Source organism: Eremomyces bilateralis, assembly GCF_010015585.1.
Source record: "Eremomyces bilateralis CBS 781.70 unplaced genomic scaffold P152scaffold_19, whole genome shotgun sequence".
NCBI classification, from domain to species: domain Eukaryota; kingdom Fungi; phylum Ascomycota; class Dothideomycetes; order Eremomycetales; family Eremomycetaceae; genus Eremomyces; species Eremomyces bilateralis.
The window spans coordinates 348,850-370,131 of record NW_022985085.1 but is presented as its reverse complement, the minus strand read 5'-3'; the positions used below and the strand labels follow the sequence as shown (position 1 = coordinate 370,131).

General features: G+C 52.4%; 10 protein-coding genes across 10 annotated transcripts; 5 read left to right on the top strand and 5 right to left on the bottom strand.

Moving 5' to 3' along the window:
• Positions 1 to 100: 100 nt before the first annotated feature.
• On the top strand, positions 101 to 2,960 carry P152DRAFT_107272 (uncharacterized protein). The gene is made up of 6 exons (XM_033673595.1): positions 101 to 585; positions 645 to 847; positions 899 to 1,149; positions 1,202 to 1,984; positions 2,035 to 2,477; positions 2,524 to 2,960. Exons 1-6 carry the CDS (start codon positions 378 to 380, stop codon positions 2,754 to 2,756), a joined length of 2,121 nt encoding a protein of 706 aa, XP_033531918.1. The 5' UTR covers positions 101 to 377; the 3' UTR covers positions 2,757 to 2,960.
• Positions 2,961 to 3,445: 485 nt separating this feature from the next.
• P152DRAFT_401822 (septin) lies at positions 3,446 to 4,638 on the bottom strand (the record flags this gene model as incomplete). Its single annotated transcript, XM_033676630.1, has 4 exons — positions 3,446 to 3,684; positions 3,744 to 3,840; positions 3,891 to 4,453; positions 4,509 to 4,638. 4 exons carry the CDS (start codon positions 4,636 to 4,638, stop codon positions 3,446 to 3,448), a joined length of 1,029 nt encoding a protein of 342 aa, XP_033531917.1.
• A 593-nt stretch (positions 4,639 to 5,231) lies between these two features.
• On the top strand, positions 5,232 to 5,498 carry P152DRAFT_373490 (uncharacterized protein; the record flags this gene model as incomplete). The annotated part of the gene is made up of 1 exon (XM_033675561.1): positions 5,232 to 5,498. A coding segment is annotated over one exon (267 nt), but the record flags the coding sequence as incomplete, so codon positions are not given.
• A 1,970-nt stretch (positions 5,499 to 7,468) lies between these two features.
• Positions 7,469 to 9,351, top strand: P152DRAFT_107089 (uncharacterized protein). Its single transcript, XM_033673594.1, has 6 exons — positions 7,469 to 8,054; positions 8,107 to 8,211; positions 8,262 to 8,440; positions 8,494 to 8,691; positions 8,744 to 8,820; positions 8,885 to 9,351. Exons 1-6 carry the CDS (start codon positions 7,854 to 7,856, stop codon positions 9,322 to 9,324), a joined length of 1,200 nt encoding a protein of 399 aa, XP_033531915.1. The 5' UTR covers positions 7,469 to 7,853; the 3' UTR covers positions 9,325 to 9,351.
• Positions 9,352 to 9,585: 234 nt separating this feature from the next.
• On the bottom strand, positions 9,586 to 12,447 carry P152DRAFT_421489 (aconitate hydratase). The gene is made up of 3 exons (XM_033677167.1): positions 12,360 to 12,447; positions 11,514 to 12,311; positions 9,586 to 11,460 (listed from the first exon to the last, which is right to left on the bottom strand). Exons 1-3 carry the CDS (start codon positions 12,402 to 12,404, stop codon positions 9,826 to 9,828), a joined length of 2,478 nt encoding a protein of 825 aa, XP_033531914.1. The 5' UTR covers positions 12,405 to 12,447; the 3' UTR covers positions 9,586 to 9,825.
• Positions 12,448 to 12,724: 277 nt separating this feature from the next.
• Positions 12,725 to 13,897, bottom strand: P152DRAFT_460790 (uncharacterized protein). The gene is made up of 4 exons (XM_033679993.1): positions 13,641 to 13,897; positions 13,432 to 13,580; positions 13,264 to 13,374; positions 12,725 to 13,056 (listed from the first exon to the last, which is right to left on the bottom strand). The coding sequence occupies exons 1-4, from the start codon at positions 13,724 to 13,726 to the stop codon at positions 12,953 to 12,955; spliced, it is 450 nt and encodes a 149-aa protein (XP_033531913.1). The 5' UTR covers positions 13,727 to 13,897; the 3' UTR covers positions 12,725 to 12,952.
• Positions 13,898 to 14,618: 721 nt separating this feature from the next.
• Positions 14,619 to 17,470, top strand: P152DRAFT_106506 (putative DNA 3'-phosphatase Tpp1). Its single transcript, XM_033673587.1, has 10 exons — positions 14,619 to 15,036; positions 15,087 to 15,253; positions 15,304 to 15,416; positions 15,499 to 15,825; positions 15,903 to 16,036; positions 16,139 to 16,281; positions 16,451 to 16,514; positions 16,675 to 16,820; positions 16,947 to 17,063; positions 17,240 to 17,470. The coding sequence occupies exons 1-10, from the start codon at positions 14,841 to 14,843 to the stop codon at positions 17,288 to 17,290; spliced, it is 1,458 nt and encodes a 485-aa protein (XP_033531912.1). The 5' UTR covers positions 14,619 to 14,840; the 3' UTR covers positions 17,291 to 17,470.
• A 180-nt stretch (positions 17,471 to 17,650) lies between these two features.
• On the bottom strand, positions 17,651 to 18,950 carry P152DRAFT_516149 (uncharacterized protein; the record flags this gene model as incomplete). The annotated part of the gene is made up of 4 exons (XM_033682931.1): positions 18,551 to 18,950; positions 18,292 to 18,434; positions 17,881 to 18,028; positions 17,651 to 17,752 (listed from the first exon to the last, which is right to left on the bottom strand). The coding sequence occupies exons 1-4, from the start codon at positions 18,878 to 18,880 to the stop codon at positions 17,651 to 17,653; spliced, it is 723 nt and encodes a 240-aa protein (XP_033531911.1). The 5' UTR covers positions 18,881 to 18,950.
• Positions 18,951 to 19,644: 694 nt separating this feature from the next.
• P152DRAFT_106932 (uncharacterized protein) lies at positions 19,645 to 20,371 on the bottom strand. Its single transcript, XM_033673592.1, has 2 exons — positions 19,871 to 20,371; positions 19,645 to 19,797 (listed from the first exon to the last, which is right to left on the bottom strand). Exons 1-2 carry the CDS (start codon positions 20,273 to 20,275, stop codon positions 19,750 to 19,752), a joined length of 453 nt encoding a protein of 150 aa, XP_033531910.1. The 5' UTR covers positions 20,276 to 20,371; the 3' UTR covers positions 19,645 to 19,749.
• On the top strand, positions 20,320 to 21,274 carry P152DRAFT_106746 (uncharacterized protein). The gene has a single exon (XM_033673590.1). It carries the CDS (start codon positions 20,468 to 20,470, stop codon positions 20,984 to 20,986), a length of 519 nt encoding a protein of 172 aa, XP_033531909.1. The 5' UTR covers positions 20,320 to 20,467; the 3' UTR covers positions 20,987 to 21,274.
• The last annotated feature ends 8 nt before the right edge of the window (positions 21,275 to 21,282 follow it).

Below are 21,282 nucleotides of genomic sequence, written 5' to 3'. Positions count from 1 at the left end.
TGAGGTGATCTCGTGGTTATGGTAACGTACGGAAGATTAACATTCCATCTGTACGATGTTTCGGGTCCCCCTTTGATTGTGTCAATTGTCCCTCGTAGTTCTTCCAGCCATCCTAGTCCCAGTCCTCAAATTATCGTTCAACTGATGTATTTCTGAATTCTATCATTTCGACCACACAGTTAAGGTACGGTAGGTATGCTCGCAGCAAACTGCAGTATCCTCCAGTGTCGTTCCTTCTCAACTTATACAACACGTGATGCAACCACACAGGCGATCATGAACACTTTCAACTTCTCATCCAAGGCATATTTTAAGATTTTAAGATTCAGGTTTGAATTGCGGTGGCACTGTCACTCCTTCAGGGCCTATACGCGGATATGGAAGGGGAAGATCAAAGCCCGACGACAGCGCACCCGCTGGAATTGATCTTCAGTTGCTCAATCTGCAACAAAACCCTCACGGAAGTGTACGAGGCGATTGATGCGCAACGGGATGGATCGGTGAATCCAGCCTACGATATTGCAACGAAGTTATGGTTTACGGAATGCGCGCATATCACATGTAGCGAGCATCTTGAGGGCGGAGGTGTGTCTTGTCTCGGGCCATATCCTGTCTGCAATCCGTCACAACTGCTGACGATCCAGGTGCGCCTTTTCATCGTGATGGTGAAGCTCCTGTCGCTCCTTGCCCTTTCTGCTCAGCCCATCGCAACGACAGTACGGGAAAGAAGTTGTTCGGGGTGAAAGGGGCACGAGACGGCCAGTACGACAAGCGGATCCCGAAAGTCTTCTTCCAGTTACCTCCTGTCAAACTCCCTAATGACGATACTGAGATGCACGCATTGAATGTAAGTCTTCCGACAAATGGTGCGATAGTAACAGTCGTTGACCGTAGTTAGTTCCACTATGGAGCACTCATTCGGTTCGGATCATCCGCTCTTACGAGTCTCAAGGACCTGCAGTCGAGCTTAGTCTCTGCGAAGAGTAATTATGCGGCTCTTGAAATCGCCCACTTAAAACTTAGAACGGAACACGGAAAGTTGAAGTCCAGAATGGCCTACCTGGACCAACGCGAGAAGGAGATCCGATCTTGGAAGGAGAAAGAAACGACGATTAAGAACTACCTCACGCAGTTCCCAGACATCGTCGAGTAAGTTTGGTCCTCTGAAGGTTTGGATTCTGAGCTAATGTATCAATTGTAGACAAAATGGAATGTTGAAGGCCCAGCTTCTCCGCCTTGGCGTGATGCCAGCAGAATTGACCAGCAACAGCAATGAAAATTGTCTTCGAGGCCAATTCCCGCATACAAAATATAGGCAAGAGGAGAACTTATCGACCGCCATAAAGCAAGGATCTGCCGAAGAAACTGGAATGTCTACGCTCACGGATCCAGCAACGAGCTCCAGTGCAACATTACCAGCGACCAATCCAGTTCATCTACTCAAGCGACCTGTCAGTCGATTTGCTCATCCTATTACACACCAATCTCATAAGAAGAGACGACTAGAGGATGAGGAACTCGATGAGACCATGAGGCACCCTCTATCAAGAAACTCGAGAACATTCAGTCGAGATATGATGCCTCCACCTCCTGTTCCGCCTCAACATCAACCACCCAACGAGATCAGAGCATCACATCCGAAATCCGGGTACCAGGGCCACGAGGAAAACGCTCTCGGGGAAACCTACCCGCCTCAAACAGCTCGTCCTCGACCGGGCACGATGACCCTAGCCGAGCATCTATCACAGTCTAGCAGGCCAAACAGTCGCCTCAGTTCATTCGCTTATGCCACGAAAGAACAAGCTATTGTTTCCCCGGGGGCATTTTCCGGGAGCGCTACGCTACACCTACCTCATAGTCGTCATTCCAGTCGCCCATCGCCTGCAGACTCGGGCTATTCCAGCGGTCGACATGTTCGAGAATCGGTAAGTGACGGGCTACGAGATGTGCTGTCTCCAAGCACTCGTATCTCCGTTTCATCTAGGTATGACGTTATAGCTCTGTCTCACTGGCAACTTCTAACTGGGGTATCAGGGGTGTCAGGAGTTTCAATCATCACTATCAAGATTCAAGACCGCTTGCAAACTCCGGCATCGTGACCCCACGGTTGCAATCGAGCCAGATACAACGCTATAGTAAAGTTCCACAGACACCATCACGACTGCGTCCTCACGGTTTAGTATCAATATCTGGGACACCGAGATACCCTCAAAGCAGGGAATTCTTCAACCAACCCAGGCCAGCTCCAAGATTTCAGCCACCACTTGTGAGACCAAGTCGGCCAAGCTCCATGCAACTGCCTCCACATATACCCAGCCAGCTCGTCTCATCCGCGAATGCCTTATCCTTCATCTCAGAACCCGTACTAGACAACCACGTCGATCAAGTCCCCGACCACTTCTCCTTCCAAAGCACACCACGATCTTACCTGGGCAGCCTCAACATTCAAGAAACACGTCAAATCCCTTCACGATCAGGTATAGCTTATCATGGCCATTGTATCAGAGATACTAACTTCCACAGTGGTCACTCGTGGCAACACCCTTCCATTTACTCGGGCTGCCCCGCTTCCTTCGACGATGCCGCAGGCGACGATGACGCCGTTCAAGTCGGCCGGACGCATGTCCTCGATCTCGTCGGCGTCCAATTCACGACGCTACAGCACCTCCGCGAGAGCGGGGGGCGAGTTTCACTTCGCTCGCCGGATGCCAGCGGATGGATCGTTTGGGGTGAGTTCGGGTCGGCGACTCTACTGAGTGGGGACAAGGTTTTGGCAGTCGACATGCTGTGTCGGGGGATTATGGTGGGTGGTGGTGGAATATTAGCTACACGTTGAGGGTACGTGGTACGAGTCGAAAAGGAGTTGCCTTCGTTGATGGAGGCGTACATGTAATGTGCTTTATAGTTGTGGATTACACAGTTGATAATACCCGATCTATGCTCGGAATATGAAGTGGCGTAGGTGAACAGCAGACGTCCATCGTGTTCTCATCATGTCTGCAATACGATCAATCATGGGCAGCTCTCACGCGATTTTCAAAGGTAATCGTAAATTATTAACTAAGCTACCTACGCTGCAAGATCAAATAGCTTGAATCTTTCGAGGGGGATGAGTCGTTTCGCCAGTCAATGGCGAGGTAGCACGGTTCGCCGTTACCAGCCGGAAGCACAATCACCTGTAGCTCGCTGCGCTCGAAACAAGGGATATTTTTTTGAGGGGGCGGTAACAAACCACGACGTGCAGCGGTTCGGCCATGCTCAAGGAGACTCCACACATAAAAGAAACATAGAGGAAGGGAATATGGATCTGGTATCACCAACAAAACGGATCGCTTGAGCCCTTGAGCAACTTTGCCGCGCTCCTGTGCTTGTTTCGGTTTGCTTTTCACAAAGTACGAAGCGAGGCCATCCCAATATAAAAAACACGCCAGGGGGAACCGTTCGCTTAGTAGCCGTTCGACATGGTCATGCGCTGCGAGTTCCGGCTCAGCTCGCGGTCGGCCGAGGGGGATATGGGGCGGCTGCCGGAGTGGCCGACGGCGCTGCTCTCCTTGAGGGCCAGCAGCTGCTTGGCGCGGAAGGACTCGTAGTGGATTTGCGAGGTGGTCTCAATGAGATCCTGGAGGTGGGTGCGGAGGAGGAAGTCGCGGAGGTAGACGAATTCGCAGTGAGACTCGTCCTCGACTGTGGTTTAATTATATTAGCGGATGGTCTAAGTTATGGTGGACTATTGGGAAGCGTACCGTTGATGACACCCCAGCGGTTCTGACGACCGCGCACCTGCTTGCCTCCGACAACAATGGTCTTTTCCGAGCCGACGACGGCAAACGGGATCATGCTCTGAAAGCGGATTAGCATATGCAGCCGTCGAATATGATGGTGCTTCCTACCTTGATCTGCTGGTTGAGAACTACTTCCTCGTGGTCGTACTCCTCGTTCTCGTACGGATACATGCGCACATTGTGGAACGTGAACTCCTCTCGTATCCTCTCCTTGAAGGCCTGGCGCTCCTCCAACGTCAAGCTATCGCTCTTCGCAATGACGGGCACGACGTTGACGAACTCGGACAGCTTCTTCAGCACCACGATGTCGATGGGCTTCAACGCGTGGCCGGACGGCTGGATGAAGAACAGGCAGCAGTGGATCCGGGTGTCTTGCAAGTACCGCTCACGCTGGGCGGTCAATTCCTTGCGCAGATACGCGCTGTGCTGGTCCTTGATGTACTTGACGATGGGGTCCCAGCAGCGGTCATTGTTGATCAGGTCGCCGTAGCCCGGGGTATCGACGATGTTCAAGCGGAGGCGCACGCCATTCTCTTCGACGATGTGGGAGACGGTCTGGATGTCGGTGGTGCTGCGGATCGGCTCGTCGGGGGCCAGGCGGCCTTTGCTGTCGAGGAGGTGCGAGGCGAAAATGGTGTTGATGAGCGTGGACTTACCCAGGCCGGTTTGTCCTTCGCGACGTTAGAGGGGTGGTCTGGAGCTCGGGATGAATTGGAGGCAACATACCAACGCAGATCACGTTGAATTGGAACCCACGCTTCAACAGCTTCTTCTCGATCTGGGAGGTGATGCTGTCGAAACCGACGTGGGTGTTGGGGTGCACGGTCTGCGGTGCTTGGGTGTTGACGGTAGCCATTGTGGGGGATTTGGGGGGATTGAGCTGCGAATGGATGGAAGACGTTGACGCAGGACGATTCGGATAATGGGATTCCGTATGAGAGTGAAGTCGTAACTCGTTGACGTGGTCGATAGGGGAATTTTCGAAGTTTCTGGGGTTGGACGTCCAAGTCGCGTTTAGGAAAGGGGGTTCAGTGCCGCTAAACCATTTTGAGTAAGGCGCACCTACCTTCAAAAGTTCCATGCCAAGCATCTCCAAAAGTTGAACTTCGGATTTGCGATTGTCGATTGATACTTCCCATCCAAAGAGTCTGCTCCATCAAGGAAACGCCATTGCTACGACAGCTCATGGTCTCGTGACTGCCTTCACATCTCTCAACCGCCATACTTGGGCTCCGATGAATAGCTGCGCCTGGATATTGTGCTGTTGAGATTGCACTGAGGCTTCTTCAGCCATTCGATCGATTCTTCCACCGTCCACCAACAACCTCCATCATGGCCGCCATACCTCTCATACCTTTGCCATTTCTTCGGCATCTGCTACGCCCATTGCACCAAATTGCCCCGCGATATCCGATTTCACCCTCGAGAGCACCGACACCACGGCAATTCCTTCCTGCGATCGCACTTCCGAGTCTAATACCAGCTCTCTCTGGAGCATCAGCGATACTGCGCGAGATATGGGACTCTGTCCTCCGTGCCGTACCCAAGAAGAAGACCACACACTCGAAAAAGCGGATGAGACAGCTGGCGGGAAAGGCGCTCAAAGATGTCAAGTTCCTGGTGAAGTGCCCAGCATGTGGGAGACCGAAGAAAGCCCATTTCCTATGTCCATATTGTGTTCAAGGTAAGGACTCGCGTGGGCCGACCGTACAAGGAGACATCGCTTACACGCTGCTGCAGCAATACGGAGTTACTGGCACCACAAAGAGCATCCACAGAAGCTGGACCAGGAGAGTGAGACCAAGTGAGGTGGCTGGGCCTTGTTGGTTGGATTGCGTTTGGAGAGGTACATGCATGGGGATTTTGACGCGATACATGTACAATACATGGGGTTCCACGTCGATACCCTCACGGTCAGCATTTATGGGCGTCTATCACAATTTTTTCAAGGTTCGTGTTTCGAGCTTCAGAGCATCCCATCGCTTGGGGAATTGCATATAACGTCTTGGAATTCGGGGGCCGCTCATTCGCTGTGGAATAACTGCCTTATCGTTGACTCGTTGTCAACCTCCGATGGAGGAAGATGTCTCCGTATTCCCTTCGTGATTGGTTGCAATGAGGTGATATTCCTTCGCATTGGGCGGGTCATATCGGTCCATCGAATAGCATAAAAGCCACTTTATGTTGGTCTGGATTAACCTTTCTGTATTGCCATCACCAAGCGAAAGTCAGTCGCCACGAGTCATGAGCCAATGTAGCAAAGTTGCTCGAGTGTGGAAAAATGGATACAGTTCAACCTTCAGGTCGGCGATCAACCAGTTGTGGCAACTCCTTCACGAAGACAGCCAATACGGATGACGGAATTATCGCAATTCTGCAGCCATTAGCTTTAGTCTTTCGAGGCTAGACTCACTGGAGACCTGGGCGATGGGAATATTAAGGTAGTTGCCTCGTGGAACCTCTCGGCTATGCATGTACGGAACGTCAATTCACATCGGTCAAAAAATGGTTTGCTCCTAGTCCTCTCCCAACGGCGCAATGAAACTGTTGAAACTCGAAGCATATCACAGATCTGAGATCACTCCACAGTCCACAGTCCACAAGCCTCCTCGGTCCTCTCGTTTAAAGTCTGCACTGCTTGCGTTAACCCACACGGCAGGCGTAGCGTGCAGCCCCAGCCGGGATTGTGCAAGATTATACGATATCTGGTGGGGATGCACCTTTGTGCAATTCTACAAGCCAGATGTCAATTGAGTCAATGCCCTTCCCCATGCGGTCATGCCTGACTTGAAATCTGGATTTATCGATCATCGCATGAAAGCATCCTCCATCATCTCGGGTTGGAATCGTATCTCCAAAGCTCAAGTGATTGTCAGCCATCGTACTCGGCTCCAAAGTTCACGCAAATCTTAACTTTAAGAGGGAATCGCTAAGTTATTATTAATAGTAAATGAAAGTGATGATCCTCTTGCGCCAGACAGTTGGAGTCGCACTTACTGTCGCAAACCTGCGGACTGTACTCCATAGACTCAAGACTGTAATCCTGCGACCTGCAGACCGCCACACACGAAATCGTTTAAAGTTTAAGCTTCTCCAACAGTCCAACTACAGGTCCATGCAAGAAGATGACAGCCGAAAGAGAGAGGGGAGAGACAGAACGAGTCAGGGGCCAGTTTCAGATCCGTGCCATTCCTACATCGCCATGCATTTCATGCAATCGTCCCGTTCTCCTGGATGTGGCAGGCGACAGCACTCATCCCCACATCCGTCAATCCATGATCCACGTCCTCTTCCTCATTAGATCGTCTGAATTTCGATAGTTTCTTTTTCCAATTTCCGCGTGCGATGAAATCCGCACACTAACTTGCACCTTTTATGTTGAGAAGGTCGATGGAGTTTCTGGGCCTTTGTGGGGTAGATCATCTGACTATTCACGGGAATTGACGCTATTGCGACGGTATTCGCGCCGGTTTCTCCGTGACAAACTAGGAAAAGCATGAGGCTGTTCAGTAACCTTAGCGGAAGAACGACAGTACGACACCTGCTCATCGCCCCCCCACTCACGGTCTTCTCAACCGAACGGGTTAGGTACTCTCGCGCTCATGCATAATTCCCCTGGGAAGTTAGACGATCCTTCTTACGTACCAGTCCATTCTACGCCTGAAAGGTCTGAGTCGACGCGGGAAATCCGACAGATTCAGGGACGAAAGAGCGGGGATAGGGGTGAACGAAGCAGGCCGGACCTGAAGTTTATTTCCTTTCCTGCAGGAGATGGTCGCCCATTGACAAAGCCACCTCGAAGCGAGTGTCAAGCGACCCGGTTGACGGCTTCGGATCGTCGTCCTAGAGTTCAGAAGCCTGCTGTCCGGGGCGTGCGTCTGGGGACGATGGTTCCTGTCCAGATTTCCGATGATCAGGACGGTGCTACGGAAATCCTGGTTATATCTATCTTAACAGAAGCCTATTAATCCATTTCTTTTTCATGATGTTTGTTCATCTGTCATCGTCCCCTGGCTTCGTTCGTCCTTTGGCAGTCATTCGTATGATTTTTTTCCTTGACCACGCTTCATCATGTCGCTTGCTCCTCCTGAGGTCATGGCCACTTGGCCGGCGCCGAACTATGTGAACCCTTCGACCATGGTCCCCGCTACTCTGGGCAGCCTCCTCGCGGGCATGGTTTTGATGTTAATGTTTGTCGCTGCGAGACTATATATCCGATTAAATCTGGCAAAAGGGTTTGGAATGGATGACTATTGCATCATGGTTGGTGTGGTATGGCTTCCAAGTGCCAGTCAGTCAACGGCCGTCATTGACATCTCTTCAGTTAGCCATCATCGGCACAACGGTGTTAGCCACCATACATTGGAAGTATGGAGCTGGCTATCACGTATGGGACTTCAAAATGGAGTGGTATGGGGGGTACCAGAAGGTATTTACGACCATCCAAACCATCGAACGCACTTTTTAACGACGTGGTAGATATCTTTGGCAGCCACTACGTTGTTCAACGTTAACGTCACGTTCCCCAAACTGTCGCTCTGCTTCACGTACCTGCGGATTTTCCCTTCCAAAGCGAACCGCATGTTCTGCTACCTAATGATCGCCTTTCTCCTGGGGTTCATGATCAGCATGTCGCTGGTGACGATTTTCCAATGCCTGTACGTGGTGCCTCTTACCATGCCAATGTACTCCTTAGCTTACATCCAAGCAGTCCAGTCCAGTCGTTTTGGGATTTGAGCGTCCCGCCAACAGTGTGTATCAATCGATCGGGCTTCTCGATTGCCGCTGGCGCTTTGAATAGTGCTACAGACTTCCTCATTTACTGGTGGCCATCTCGGGCTCTGTGGAAGATCCAGCAACCGTTGAAGACGCGCTTAGGGCTCGTCTTTGTATTCTCGGTTGGCTCCCTGTTAGTCCGCCTTCCCTGTACGCTTCGAGAAGCATCGTTGACGCAGTCACAGCATTTCCATCGTGGGTGTTCTCCGCGCCTGGTACATCCACCTTATCTTCATCCCTCCAAAAGTCTTCGATCTATTCTGTAAGCCGTCTGCCGCAGCCATGCTCCCCCTTCTATCGGACCTCGCACTAACCTCCCGGTGCAGACGAGGGTAACGTCATCTGGATCCTCGGCGGCATCGAATGGAACCTCGGCATGATCTTCTCCTGCTTCCACGGCATCAAGCCCATCCTCGCCAAGGTCTTCCCCCGCATCTTCGGCACCACCCAGGGCTCCTCCGCTGCCGCCGGCTACTCGGGCGGCCGCAGCAAGAAGTTCTCCAACCGCAGCAGCGTCAAGAAGTCCTTCCAGACCTTGCCGACCGAGAGCATCACCGACCTGGGCGGCAGCCAGTCGAAATCGCAGATCCACGCCATGAAGAGCTTCGATTCCGCCAGCGATGATATGGGGGGGATCGAGTTGCCGAGCCGGGCGGTGAAGTATACCCGCGAGATCACGGTGCAGAGTAATCCGAGAGATGAGGATGAGCGGCATTTGGTCCATAGCGGACCGAAGTATCGTCGAGGGCAGTGGGATATTGTTTGATTATTATGTGTGATGTGTGATGTTTTGGATTGTCTGTCCCTTCCGTGACATGGTCATTTGGTCTCGTTGGTGCCAGTACTGTGTATAGTTCGAGCGCCTGGTGGTCCTTCTACTGGCAGGTTTATGTCCGGCCTTTGCGCCATGTTTCCCATGAGGGTTGGATTGGTGTTTTCCGTTAGCGGCGTCTTGACGAACCGGTGTTTATAACTACTGCGATGGATATACCCCAAAAGGAAAATAGTACAATTAATTTCTCTGAATCCGCCTGTGGCAATTTTAGGTATCATCCCGCTTTAATATTTAGGTTCCCATCGGTTTCTCGGCCCTAAATAGGATGTTTACCACACTTGCTGATCTTCAACGCTAAATTAGGGATCGATCTCATCTAACAAACATACTACGTAGCGATGCTATATTTACAGATGCCTGCATATATCTACCATACTCGATCAATGAGATATACACACCTAATGTTGCCCTGACCTTGCATATAATAGCTGCCTAATCGGTCAACTCATTCTCCCTGACAACTTCCTCCCTCATCTCCTTCCCCTGCCTAGCCAGGAGATTCAACGCGCTCCCCGCTAGGATAAACCCGCACTGATCCGGGCTCAACTGGTGTTTCGCGTTCACCACCCACTCCTCCCCATCTCGCTTCACCTTCAACTGCACCTCCCCCTTCCCCCCGCTCTGGAGACACTCCAACAACCCCACCGTCTCCACCTCATCGCACCCCTTCATCCGATCATAATCGCCCTCATCCGCGAACGTCAAAGGTACGATCCCCTGCTTCTTCAAGTTCGTCTCGTGGATCCGCGCGAAGCTCTTCGCCAGGATCACCCGACCGCCGAGATATCGCGGTTGCAACGCGGCGTGCTCGCGGGCACTGCCTTCGCCGTAGTTGCTATCCGCGACCACGAGCCACTCCTGATCCTGTGCCTTCCACCGCTTCGCTAGCTCGGGGATCGTACGCGCCGAGCCGTCGACGTCGATGGCTTGGTTTGTCGCGCCGGTGTCCGCGTTGACGGCGCCGATGAGGGTATTCTCCGAGATGTTGGGGAGGTGGCCCTTGTATTTGAGCCAGGGGCCGGCGGCGGAGATGGTGTCGGTGGTGCATTGGCCCTTGACGCGGAGGAGGACGCGGAGGGACAGCTCGTGGGTGGGGAAGGGAGGGAAGGGGTCGAGGAGCGCGAGGCGGGATGAGGTGGGGGAGACGGCCACTTCGGATGATGGGTCGGGGATCGGCGCAGAGGGGAGGAATTCGGGATTTCCGGATTCGAAGCCGGCGGAGGGTAGAGCGGTGCCGGTCGGGGGTTCGAACTTGAACGGGGTGCCGGAGGGGGTTTCGATGGTATCGGTGAGTGGGTTGAAGGTGGTGCGGCCGGAATAGACCATGGCCGTGACTAGATCGGGGGAAGCTAGGAAGTTCATCGTTTCGCGGTTACCGTCGTTACGACCGGGGAAATTCCGGTTGTAGGAGGTGAAGATGGCGTTGCTTTCGCCCTTCTTGACATCGTCCGTCCGCGTCCACTGACCGATACAGGGGCCGCATGCATTCGCCAGTACAATGGCACCAGCAGAGGTAAATGTGTCCAATGTACCCGAAGTTGAGACGGTAGCTCGGATTTGTTCCGAGCCAGGGGAAAGGAAGAAGTCAGCCTTAGGTTTTAGGCCCGCTGCTTCCGCTTGCTTAACAAGAGATTCGCAGCGTGTCATGTCCTCGAAGGAACTATTCGTACAGCTACCGATCAAGCCAGCGCCAAATGTTTCCGGCCAGTTGTTTTCTGACACGGTCTCGGAGAATTTGGAGAGTGGGGTAGAGAAGTCGGGGGTGAAGGGACCGTTAATATGCGGCTCGAGGGTCGAAAGATCGATGGTGAGGACTTTGTCGTATTCGGCACCTTTGTCTGCAGTGAGGTAGTTGCGGTCTCCGGCGTCTTTCCCAAGTTTCTCGGCGGCGCGAGCAATCGAGCCTCTATGGGTTGCCTCCAGGTATGGTATGTGGCCAGGAGATAAGGGGAATAGAGACGTCGTAGCGCCGACTTCCGCTCCCATGTTGCATGTCGTTGCCATACCAGTACAAGTTAGAGAGTCTACGCCTGGCCCGAAGTACTCGATGATGAATCCGGTGCCGCCCTACGCATGTTAGACTTGGAACCATTTCTAGGGGCAGCGGTTATATCACCCACCCTGACCGTCAACTCTCCAGCAATCTTCAAAATGATGTCCTTGGGACTTGCCCACCCGCTCAACTGTCCCTCCAGCCTCACACCCAAGATCTTCGGGGCCTTCAACTCCCACGGCGCATCAACCAGCGCATCCACGGCATCCGCACCTCCTACGCCAATCGCGATAGCTCCTAAACCACCTGCGTTCGGGGTATGGCTGTCCGTCCCCAACATCATCAGGCCAGGCGCGGAATAGTTCTCCAACACCGTCTGGTGAATGATGCCCGCGCCCGGAGGCCAGAACTCGATGCCATACCTCTTCGACGCGCTCTCGAGGAAATCAAACACTTCCTTGTTCCCCTTGATACTCTCGGGCAAGTCCACATCCGCGCCGCGCGATCCAACGATCATGTGGTCGCAGTGGATGCTCGCCGGGACGGCGGTGGACGGCAGTCCGCACGACATGAACTGCAGCAGCGCCATCTGCGCGCTTGCATCTTGCATGGCGACGCGGTCCGGCTTGAGCTTGAGAGTAGCATTTCCTCGCACGTTGCGGCCGTTGTCCGTGCCGTCGAGGAGACTCGCTTCGGGCGACGCAAGGTGAGAGTAGAGGATCTTCTCGGCGAGCGTGAGCGGTCGCGCAGGGCCGAGGATGCGGCGGACTTGTTGGAGGTTGTTGACGAGTTTTTCGTAGGGCGGAGTGCGTGCTGCGACGGTTGAGGCGCTGGGATATGGAGACTTGGAGGAGTCGACTGCGGTTGCGAGCTGGCGGGAAAGATGGCGGATGGGGATGGGTTGACAGGTCCGGAGAGGGAAGGCCTACGATGGGTTAGCTGTCGATCGCCGAATCATCGATTGAGATGCTACCTTCGAACTGCCCGAAGGCCATATTCGCGTCCTGCCAGCCATCATTTTGGTGTCTTGCAGCTCAATGCTACGATGTTGTCGTTTCTAGGGTGTTCGAAGTCTGGGGAAGCAAAATTTGGGGATGTCGTTCGTAAGCGACATCGGCCGAACTCTGACTGGCCAGTCAATCTATCTACCCGTTGCGCTCCCGGCTAGTTAATTCTATTTCAAATTTTAATAGGTATCCTCCCGGTTCGATTAAATCATTATTTATCATCCTTTTAGATCTATATTCAATAGGTGGGAAGTAGACAGCTTGGACGACTGCGAAGACATCGTATGGAAGGCGCAATGTTTCGCCACGATCCTTTGCCATGGGAAATGAACCAGAATCCAGATGATTGATTATGCTCTAATATGGTTGAACACAGTTTAGTTGAGGATGCCTTTTAAAGTCCGATTTCCATATAACCGATCAAATTATCCAACACTTGAGGTGTAGCAAGAATGCTCACTGTGGAATGATGCGAAGACGCCCGGCCAGACTCCTCTTGAAGTTGGCAATCTAATGTATGCTCCACTGGGTATCCCGTTGGAAGTGTCCAATTCCCGCTCTAAACAGCAATAATCAAGCCGGCCGCGGCGATCGCAACCGCAGCGAACGATCCGAACTCCCTCCGAGACGCCGCACCTGTCGAGTCGGATGGGTTTGCCGAACCTGACGTACCACTCGGTGATGAGCCTATGGATTCATGTGGATTCGGAGACCCTGAGGGTGAACCCGGGCTTGAGGTGGAGCTCGCGCCTGAACCGGAGGAACCAGCTGGAGGGCTGGTACCGGAGGGGCTTGAGGGGGATGCACCGGAAGCGCTAGAGAGGAAGGAAGGTGATGAAGAGCTGGAGGAAAAAGGAGATGTTAGCGTACCTGTAGGAGTGCCACCAGTATTAGCAGATTCCGACCCGGTTGGGGAGCCAGTAGAGGTTGGTCCGCTGGATGGTCCGTTGGAAGTTCCACTGCTAGAGGCGACGTAGGGCGCTATAGATTGTCAACATCCTTCTGCGATTCATGGCAGGTTCGAAAGAGTCAGCATACAAACTGTAACTCCCGCGGACTTGCAGATCGCCGCAAAGGCACTCTGGGCGTTGTCGTTCTGGCCTCCGCAAATGCTCGCGAGGTTTCCCTGAATTTCGCTCGCTTTATTCTTGCAGATGCCTTCCACGTCGGCCGGGTTGTCCTGGGTGCTACAGTAAAATGCGTGTTAGCCTTCCCTCCTTTCCAAGCAATGTGAACTTGACGCGTACTTTGCGGCGGCAAGAATGCAGGCCGGGGGTGTTGCCACAGCGAATTGGGCGAGGGCCACAAGGGCAACGACAATGAAGGACTTCATTTTGACGGGAGATTCGACGGGAGATTCGATTGGTAAGGGATATAGGCCTGGTTGAAGGAGAGTGGCTGTTCAGTCGGGGAAATCGAGAAAAGGGAGGATTAAAGAATGTACCAAGGGGGTAGAAAAAGGGCAGGTCAGTATCAAGAATAATGATTGACAGGTACAGTGAAAGAGGGACTGAGGTAAGAAAAGAAGGGCAGCTCCGGGAGGCAAAGGATGATGTCGTTGTGGAAGTGAAGTTGGAATCAGTCGACAATCGAGAGCTTCAAACGCGAAGGCGAAAGACGTTGGAGATTGGGATGTGAGGTAACAGGGGTACACGCTAGTCCTGTTTTGGTTAATTCAGGAACATGAAACTTATATGCCTTGTGGCCTCAGGATTGCATTTATCAGCGTCACTTGGAAATCAGTTTTGGATCATGCAAACTACCAATCATATCAATGGTGTAGAGCTTCCATTATAACCTGACTATTCAGTCTAAGTGTCCATACATAGACGAATGAATGTTTGAGTGCTGTTTGTCCGTCCAAATAGACATGGAAGACTACAGCAGGGCGCAGGCCCTGTTTCCTGCACTCGTTATGTAGCCGTTCCTTCCTTCAACAACGATCGAAACAGCAAGACCGTCTATGACCAGTTAACCAACTGTTCAAAGACCGTTAGGAGACTGTTCAAGAAGAATTAGACCGTTGAACCAAGTACTTGGCTACTTAACCATTAAGAAAACCCTATCTTGCGCTCTGCTGTACAGTGGGGATAAGCCAATAAGGCAGCCTCCCAGTAAGGAGCTAGGGTGCTAAGGCGCTCACACATATAGATCACGTGCTCAATTTCTTAGTAAGATATACCACCAGTCCACGACCTCCGGGGTGATTTCAATAAGGCGCTAACAAAACTTCATGCCTGACTGATTATGCTGATGAGGCGGCAAGGCGACGATCTTTAATGATGGTCAGATCGGATTGGTGAACAATTACATGAAAGGCGAAGCTAATCGACGCGTCCACATGCGCCCTTCAACCCGCAGCTGTTCCGGATGTAGAAAACACACTTCAAACTATGCTGTCAATCAATCAGTGAATAGTTCTGTCCATCAGGGCGAAATCATGGTATATGAATGTGTTTTGTCGAACCTTCCCTTCGGCATCTTCCTGGTGTAGACAATCCCAGATATACGCTGCATGTCAACTTACAACATCACACTTGTCTGGAAAGATCATGTCAAAGGCCGGAGACAAAAGGCCTAACTTGCTGGAAGGCAAAGTGTCGCCGCCTCCTGGAAAAAGACGACAAATATCAACAACGACTCGTAAGAACGGAGCTCCCAAACGAAAGAAATAGATATTGACTATGAGGTAGAGAAAACGGTCGCAAACTTCTTTACCCCGTCATCTCAGAAGCTGCCAGATCCTATCAAATGGCGAGAAGTCAATGGGAGCCTTCTCGTGGGACGGTTTTCCGACTTTTCGCCCAAGCAAATCCACTCCGCTGATGGCGCCAAGATTAAAGTCGCCGCTTTTGACTTTGTTCGTACCGTTGGGACGTCGTTGGATCATCATGGCTAACTTATTGAAAGGACTCAACAATTATTGCTCCTTTGTCGGGCAACAAGTTCGCTCGTGATGCGAATGATTGGAAGTGGTGGCATCCATCTGTGCCTGGCATCCTGAGATCTTTGCGAGACAAAGGGTAAGTTTGGGTCGGTCCATCTACCCACCTCTACCAAACTTCCTTTACCGTCCAAATGGGACTGACATCATGTCCGGAGCAGGTATGTTCTTGCGATAGTGAGCAATCAAGGAGGAATCAACCTAAACCATAACCCCAAATTGCCAAAGGCGCACACGAAACGCCTCCATGACTTCAAGTCGAAGGCTGCGGCCGTACTTACGCAGCTTGACATTCCGACCATAGGGATCTATGCGGCCACCGCGAATGACGTGCACCGGAAACCAAGGCCTGGGATGTGGAGGGAGTTCTTGAGCGACTCCGACCTGGAGCACGATGACATCGACCTGGAGGAGTCATTGTTCGTAGGAGACGCGGGCGGGCGCACCGCAGAGGGCAAATTGAAGAAGGATTTCTCATGTTCAGACCGGTATGTTGGCTTTCTATATCATCTTCTCTTAAGTGTCGAGGCGTCTCGAGCCTAACCTCATCCGCTCGTGCGTACAGGAACTTCGCCGCCAACATCGGCCTCAAGTATCTGACACCGGAGGAGTTCTTCCTCAATGAAGAGCCTCGTGTGTTCTTGAGAGTCTTTGACCCCATCAACTACGTCGCCAAAGATGCGATCAAGAACGGAACTGGTGAGTTTCGCATAAATCTCCGCATAAACCCCCGCATAAACCTCTGTTCGCCAAGCGAATTCCGGATTCAATAGCCATGAGCATTTGACTGAGAGTTCCCAGTTAGCGTCGAGTTATTCAGCAAGACCGATTCATTGGATATCGTCCTTTTCTGCGGCAGTCCAGGGTGTGGAAAGTCAACATTCTATTGGAAATACCTTCAGCCACTGGAGTACGAAAGGGTCAACCAAGACCTGTTGAAGTCGGTATGCACCTCCATCAGCACAACACATGAGCATGGCATAAAGCAGTGGCTCAAACAGCTAGCTTGTTTGACATGCTGCGAAAGCCCCTCCATGGCTGGTAGCTCGGCTTCGAGCCTTGCGTAACCCTCCACAACATCTGGAGATATGCAGTGGCTGACTTGGCGAACAGAGAGATCGGTGTTTAAAAATAGCGTCGGAGTACATTACCGATAAGAAGGTCTCTGTTGCTGTCGGTAAGGAACTCCCCGAAAACTCCCCTTTCCCGCTTTACATTGCCCAGCAACCATATGTGGTAATCTAAGACATACATATATTGGGACCTGATGTCTCGGGTTACAATCAACAAAGCGGCCACATGTTTGGTAGACTAGAAGACCTAACGACGGTGTCCAGACAACACGAACGCGGACCCCGAGACACGAGCCCATTGGGTCCATCTCGCCAAAAAGCTGAACGTGCCTATCCGATGCGTCCTGTTCACTGCGCCCTCAGAGGTATGCGAGCACAACGATGTCGTGCGAGCTTTAAACCACGAGGAGGTATGTATACTCCCGCGACATATTCCGACTTCCAGTCCAGGGTCGAGATCTGATTGGACTCGAGTCCCCCAGATGATGGTGAAACAGTTGGACAGGAATCACGACTAACCCGTTTCTGTTCTATAGATGAACCCTGAGAAGCGAAACATCTTGCCGAAGGTTGCATTCGCGGGGTTTGCGACACGATACCAACCACCGAAGCTCGAGGAGGGCTTTCAGGATATCGTCACGGTGAACTTCCAGGTGCGTATGAGCGGTTTTCCAAGGCGTTATTGCGAAACGTTTCAACAATTTATCGGTCTCACATTGTCCTCGCGATTTCCTTGCTCGTTCGTTCACGAACTATGGCATTGTTTCTTGCTCGTCCACCCCCTCTTGTCCACGAACCTCGACTAACCCTAATCCCCGCTTGTCAACAGTTCGAAGGCACAGCAGAGCAACGGCAGATATGGAGCCATTATTGGGTTTAGTGCCAGGGACTGGTTCGCTCCCACGGCCGAGGATACCTGTGGTTTCCGATCAGATGCATCTTCATACCGCAGTGCATACTCGTCCTGCGCCATGTGTGGATGGCAGAGGAGGAACGAATACGCGGCGGCCACGCCGACCAATCTCGAATGAATGACCGTTCTACACAGCCTAGCTACCTCTGCTTCCAGGGTGACGTGGATCAGGTGGTTTCTAAACAATGAACACTTGTTGAGGGCACTAAGGCAACAACCTTGACAGCAGTTCTGCCATTATTGACATGGAGTGTTTTGTTGTCCGTGTCGTCCTGAACACGATGGGCACGCCCACGGCCTCACAGCATTCGCCTTCTGCAAAACATCTCATCTTGCACAATTGTAGCGCGGCATAAGCGTATTCACATATCCAATAGTGCCGGCATGTCGTCTCGAAGGAGATATCAATACTGAGTGCGTCGTCTGAACCTGCGACATCCAGATGGCATTACGGCTGTTTGGCCATGAAATCGACAAGCCACTTGCAACAGCGTATGCCGTTGCCATAGTGTTGATGACCGCCGGAAAGCTCATATTGTACAGACTAGGACACATACAATATCAATAACAGCGCTCAATTCTCCGGTTGCACGCTTGGAGAGTCGTCGGAGCTCGCCGCAAGCAAGAACCATATCGCTGCCCATGGCCTGGAAAGGAGGCACAAGATCAACCGAAATCTCGACTCTCGTTGCCTCCTTCTGATAGCTACCAATGCCAGTGTAAGCTTAACTTGACAGCAAGGAGTACACAGCTTCCTGTCCCCAAATGGACCACGCCATATGAACGACGGGGGGGTGGTTGTCTATGCGCTACAATTGCATCTTCGCCACGTCCTTCAATACCCTCTGTTCCCCGTTCTTTCTATCTCAGCGATCAAACAGTCAAAGAGGTACAGGTACGGTTACATATCTAGTAACTTGAACCGGTTCAAAAGGGTAAGGGAATCCTCGACCTCTCCCCTTGCATACCTGTAAGGTACTTGTGAACGATTACTGTCGTCTCGTGCTTCCCAAACGCCAGCAAGATATTGATCCGCGTCGTTCTGATCGTCGCTTTGTGCCTGCTCGCGGCTTGCAACAATGACCAGCGCAGGAGAGAGCGTTTTCGTGCGCTGCGACTAGGCATTCAGGATAGGAATATCGATTGCCCAGCCTTGCGCGCCAGTAGGGAAGTAGGGACGGGATTGATATCGAGATGTTTTGTTTCCCTTGCTATCTGCCTATCTACCTGCCTGCCTCCGCTTTCGACAGCCCAACAACCGTACGTCTGAAACAATCGGTCCCTCACGACACGGCCGACGAGATCTAGACAAACCCCATCCGCTTTTCCCTGGTTTTGGCTCGCTGCAAAATGCAGGAAGGAGCGACGAGATCTGTCTGGTTCCGAAGGCTGGTCTTTGTCTTCTCGCGAAAACCGGTCTCCATCTGCATCGCATGGCATCGCATGCGCCCCGAATCGCGGGAGAGGTTGGGGAAGGGCGTAGTAGATGTGTGTGACCGATGGCATGATAGTCGCTCGCCCCACTTCGGGACGACGGTGGGCGATGGGCTGTAACATGGCGAACACGGCAGATCTAGACGAGGCGGAGAGGCGTGCGGCAAAGCATCGACATGAAAGACATCAAGGCAATGCTATACTCCATCCTGCCCTATGTATCATGTACCCCATACGCCGTCACTTGTCGGTTGTCATTTGTCAAAAATGGTTGGGGTTGGGGTTTGATATCATGTACGGCGCTGAAAACCATGGATGGATTATGAAACCGATGAAAGGGATCAAGCCTCACGAATCACGAAAAACCCATGATCCATGAGCCCATCGCCTCCGTTCTCTCGGGCCTCGGGGCGATGTGTGTTCCTGGTGACGCAAGAGGCGGGAGATGGACGATGAACGATGGACGAATGACGATGGACGAATGAATGGACGACGCTGGGCATTGGTAGGATGTCACGTGGTTCCGCCTGCAGCAAATCTGCGATCGGGGAATCGACCCGGACAAGGGAGAGCGGTTGTGGCCTTGTGGCCTGCATGCGCTCTCCATTTTCTCGCCTTACAGCCGAAGTGATGCAGGATGGTTGGTTCTCGATTCTCAATTTTTCCAGCGCATTGATGTTGTTGGGATTTTGCGACTTGGGGGTTTGGGCGCACGACATCGGCTTTCCTCTCCCTCTTCTTCCGGTCGTTGACTGTCCTGCTCCGAAATCGTTTCGGACCATCTGCGCGGCGCGGGAGATGTGCCCGCAAATGCCATGAATCCCCGGTTTTTTTGCGCTGACTGCTTGCTTCTCGCATGTTCTGCGAGGATCCGGGATTGGATTGCTGGCGGTTCCTGTTTGGTTTCACGATGGGAAACATAGCTGTCATCGCCCATTTCGCTTGGGGTTTACCGCTTTGTTCCCGTCTTATTCCATTTGCCTATAGCGTCGTCAATTCGTCATTGGGGGTTGAATTGGAAGCGGATGACCACATGTCAACTTTCATCAGTGGCATGCCTTAGCACTCTAATCGTAGGGACTAGGGAGGGTCTTCACTCTTCACGCGACGCACATGTGATACCTGGCTCTTTGAAGCTTTGAGCCGGTGGCACGCTTGCCGGCGAACCTGCCACGCCCATTGGTCTACCCCTCCCACCCAACGTTGGTCGGCGGTAGCGAGGAAGTCCCTAACGAGCACGGAAAACGTGGATGGCGGCGATGGGGTGCCTGGTGGCTGGTAGCCGGTAGGGACCGGGCTGGGGGGAGGCGCTGGCCGCTGGGAGGATCGTTGCATCGCTGTCCGTGGGCGTGGTTTAGTGCAATTGGCGTATCGGGATTGTGAGAGCTGGGACGCTGGGAAAGGAAATCCTACGAGAGGGGCTGGTTTGTTGGCGGTTGGCGGTTGGCGGTTGGCGGTTTTTGGGCAAGCAGAGGAACAGGTACGGTGGTACTCCTCCGTACCATGGCACAACTTCATGGTGATTTATGAGTTGTGCTGATGCCGTGCTGTGCTGGCAGCGGGCTTGTCGTCTTCTGCTGTCATCTGTGATTTGGTCTGCTGTGCGATAATGGCGACATGTGACTATGTGAGTTGTCCGTTGGTTAGTTGACGACTGACTTCGGTGACTTGACCGACGAATTGTCCGAACACCTCTCCACGGCGGTTGTCATGAATTACCCTTTCCGGTTGTCGCCGCACATGCGCAACATGACCGCTCGTGTACCCAACGTCGAGACCATCATGGGCGCGGACGATTGTGTAGGGCATGACGACAAGTACTCACACGATGTAGACTTCATACTACGGCATTATATCGTTTCAAAAAATTCAAATCGCCTGGATCCTTTTCACCCAGGGATCAAGCATTACTCCTCAACCATGTGCTCCAAAATGCCCCATACGTACGCCAAGATGGCCGGGAATATTTTTGCTGCTGAGGATATCGGATTTTGGGCTTGGGCCTGTGGAGGTCAACCCAGGCAAAAATTCGTCACGATGTACCCACTGTACAGTCGTCGGCTCCACCTTCCATTGAAGCAACTCGAACCGGAGAAAAGAGGAGGGAAAAGTGGGATATTTTGGGCTGTAGGGCCGAGCGTGTGGAGGTCATCTTTGTCCAGACCTCATTGCTCCACCAGCCCGGCCGGCAAAACGGTTGAAATATTTACGTGCTTTCGATGGCCCTGACTGACCAATTGACCAATTGATCAATTGACCATTGAGTCGCGACCGGCATGAAACGTTACCGGTGTGCAGTATGGAATGCCTAATACCTCGGACCGGTTTTCACCAAGGAGAGCCGGAGTGGATGCATAGAGATGGGCAAGTGAGATATTATGTGATATGTCGGACCATTCTCACACAGCAGAAGTTGACCTGCCATCCCCTTGTCAAGACTCCGTCGGAGCAAGAAAAGGCTCCCGTGGGTCAATAGACAATAATGTCTGTTGGGACTTTAGATATGGAGAATCGTGGTCTAGACA

Excerpts from the sequence above, each read along its gene's own strand:
- P152DRAFT_106746 (XM_033673590.1), top strand. The coding sequence starts at position 20,468 with ATGAATTACCCTTTCCGGTTGTCGCCGCACATGCGCAACATGACCGCT.
- P152DRAFT_107089 (XM_033673594.1), top strand. The coding sequence starts at position 7,854 with ATGTCGCTTGCTCCTCCTGAGGTCATGGCCACTTGGCCGGCGCCGAAC. Across the intron at positions 8,055-8,106 it reads ATTGCATCATGGTTGGTGTG|TTAGCCATCATCGGCACAAC; the intron begins GTATGGCTTCCA and ends ACATCTCTTCAG. Across the intron at positions 8,212-8,261 it reads GGTATGGGGGGTACCAGAAG|ATATCTTTGGCAGCCACTAC; the intron begins GTATTTACGACC and ends ACGACGTGGTAG.
- P152DRAFT_107272 (XM_033673595.1), top strand. The coding sequence starts at position 378 with ATGGAAGGGGAAGATCAAAGCCCGACGACAGCGCACCCGCTGGAATTG. Across the intron at positions 848-898 it reads CTGAGATGCACGCATTGAAT|TTCCACTATGGAGCACTCAT; the intron begins GTAAGTCTTCCG and ends GACCGTAGTTAG. Across the intron at positions 1,150-1,201 it reads CAGTTCCCAGACATCGTCGA|ACAAAATGGAATGTTGAAGG; the intron begins GTAAGTTTGGTC and ends TATCAATTGTAG.
- P152DRAFT_106506 (XM_033673587.1), top strand. The coding sequence starts at position 14,841 with ATGAATGTGTTTTGTCGAACCTTCCCTTCGGCATCTTCCTGGTGTAGA. Across the intron at positions 16,515-16,674 it reads GAAGGTCTCTGTTGCTGTCG|ACAACACGAACGCGGACCCC; the intron begins GTAAGGAACTCC and ends GACGGTGTCCAG. Across the intron at positions 17,064-17,239 it reads TCGTCACGGTGAACTTCCAG|TTCGAAGGCACAGCAGAGCA; the intron begins GTGCGTATGAGC and ends GCTTGTCAACAG.
- P152DRAFT_460790 (XM_033679993.1), bottom strand. The coding sequence starts at position 13,726 with ATGAAGTCCTTCATTGTCGTTGCCCTTGTGGCCCTCGCCCAATTCGCT. Across the intron at positions 13,581-13,640 it reads TGCATTCTTGCCGCCGCAAA|CACCCAGGACAACCCGGCCG; the intron begins GTACGCGTCAAG and ends ATTTTACTGTAG. Across the intron at positions 13,375-13,431 it reads GTCCGCGGGAGTTACAGTTT|CGCCCTACGTCGCCTCTAGC; the intron begins GTATGCTGACTC and ends GACAATCTATAG.
- P152DRAFT_106932 (XM_033673592.1), bottom strand. The coding sequence starts at position 20,275 with ATGAAGTTGTGCCATGGTACGGAGGAGTACCACCGTACCTGTTCCTCT. Across the intron at positions 19,798-19,870 it reads CAAAGAGCCAGGTATCACAT|TTGACATGTGGTCATCCGCT; the intron begins GTGCGTCGCGTG and ends CACTGATGAAAG.
- P152DRAFT_421489 (XM_033677167.1), bottom strand. The coding sequence starts at position 12,404 with ATGATGGCTGGCAGGACGCGAATATGGCCTTCGGGCAGTTCGAAG. Across the intron at positions 12,312-12,359 it reads GGCCTTCGGGCAGTTCGAAG|GCCTTCCCTCTCCGGACCTG; the intron begins GTAGCATCTCAA and ends AACCCATCGTAG. Across the intron at positions 11,461-11,513 it reads CTGGAGAGTTGACGGTCAGG|GGCGGCACCGGATTCATCAT; the intron begins GTGGGTGATATA and ends TAACATGCGTAG.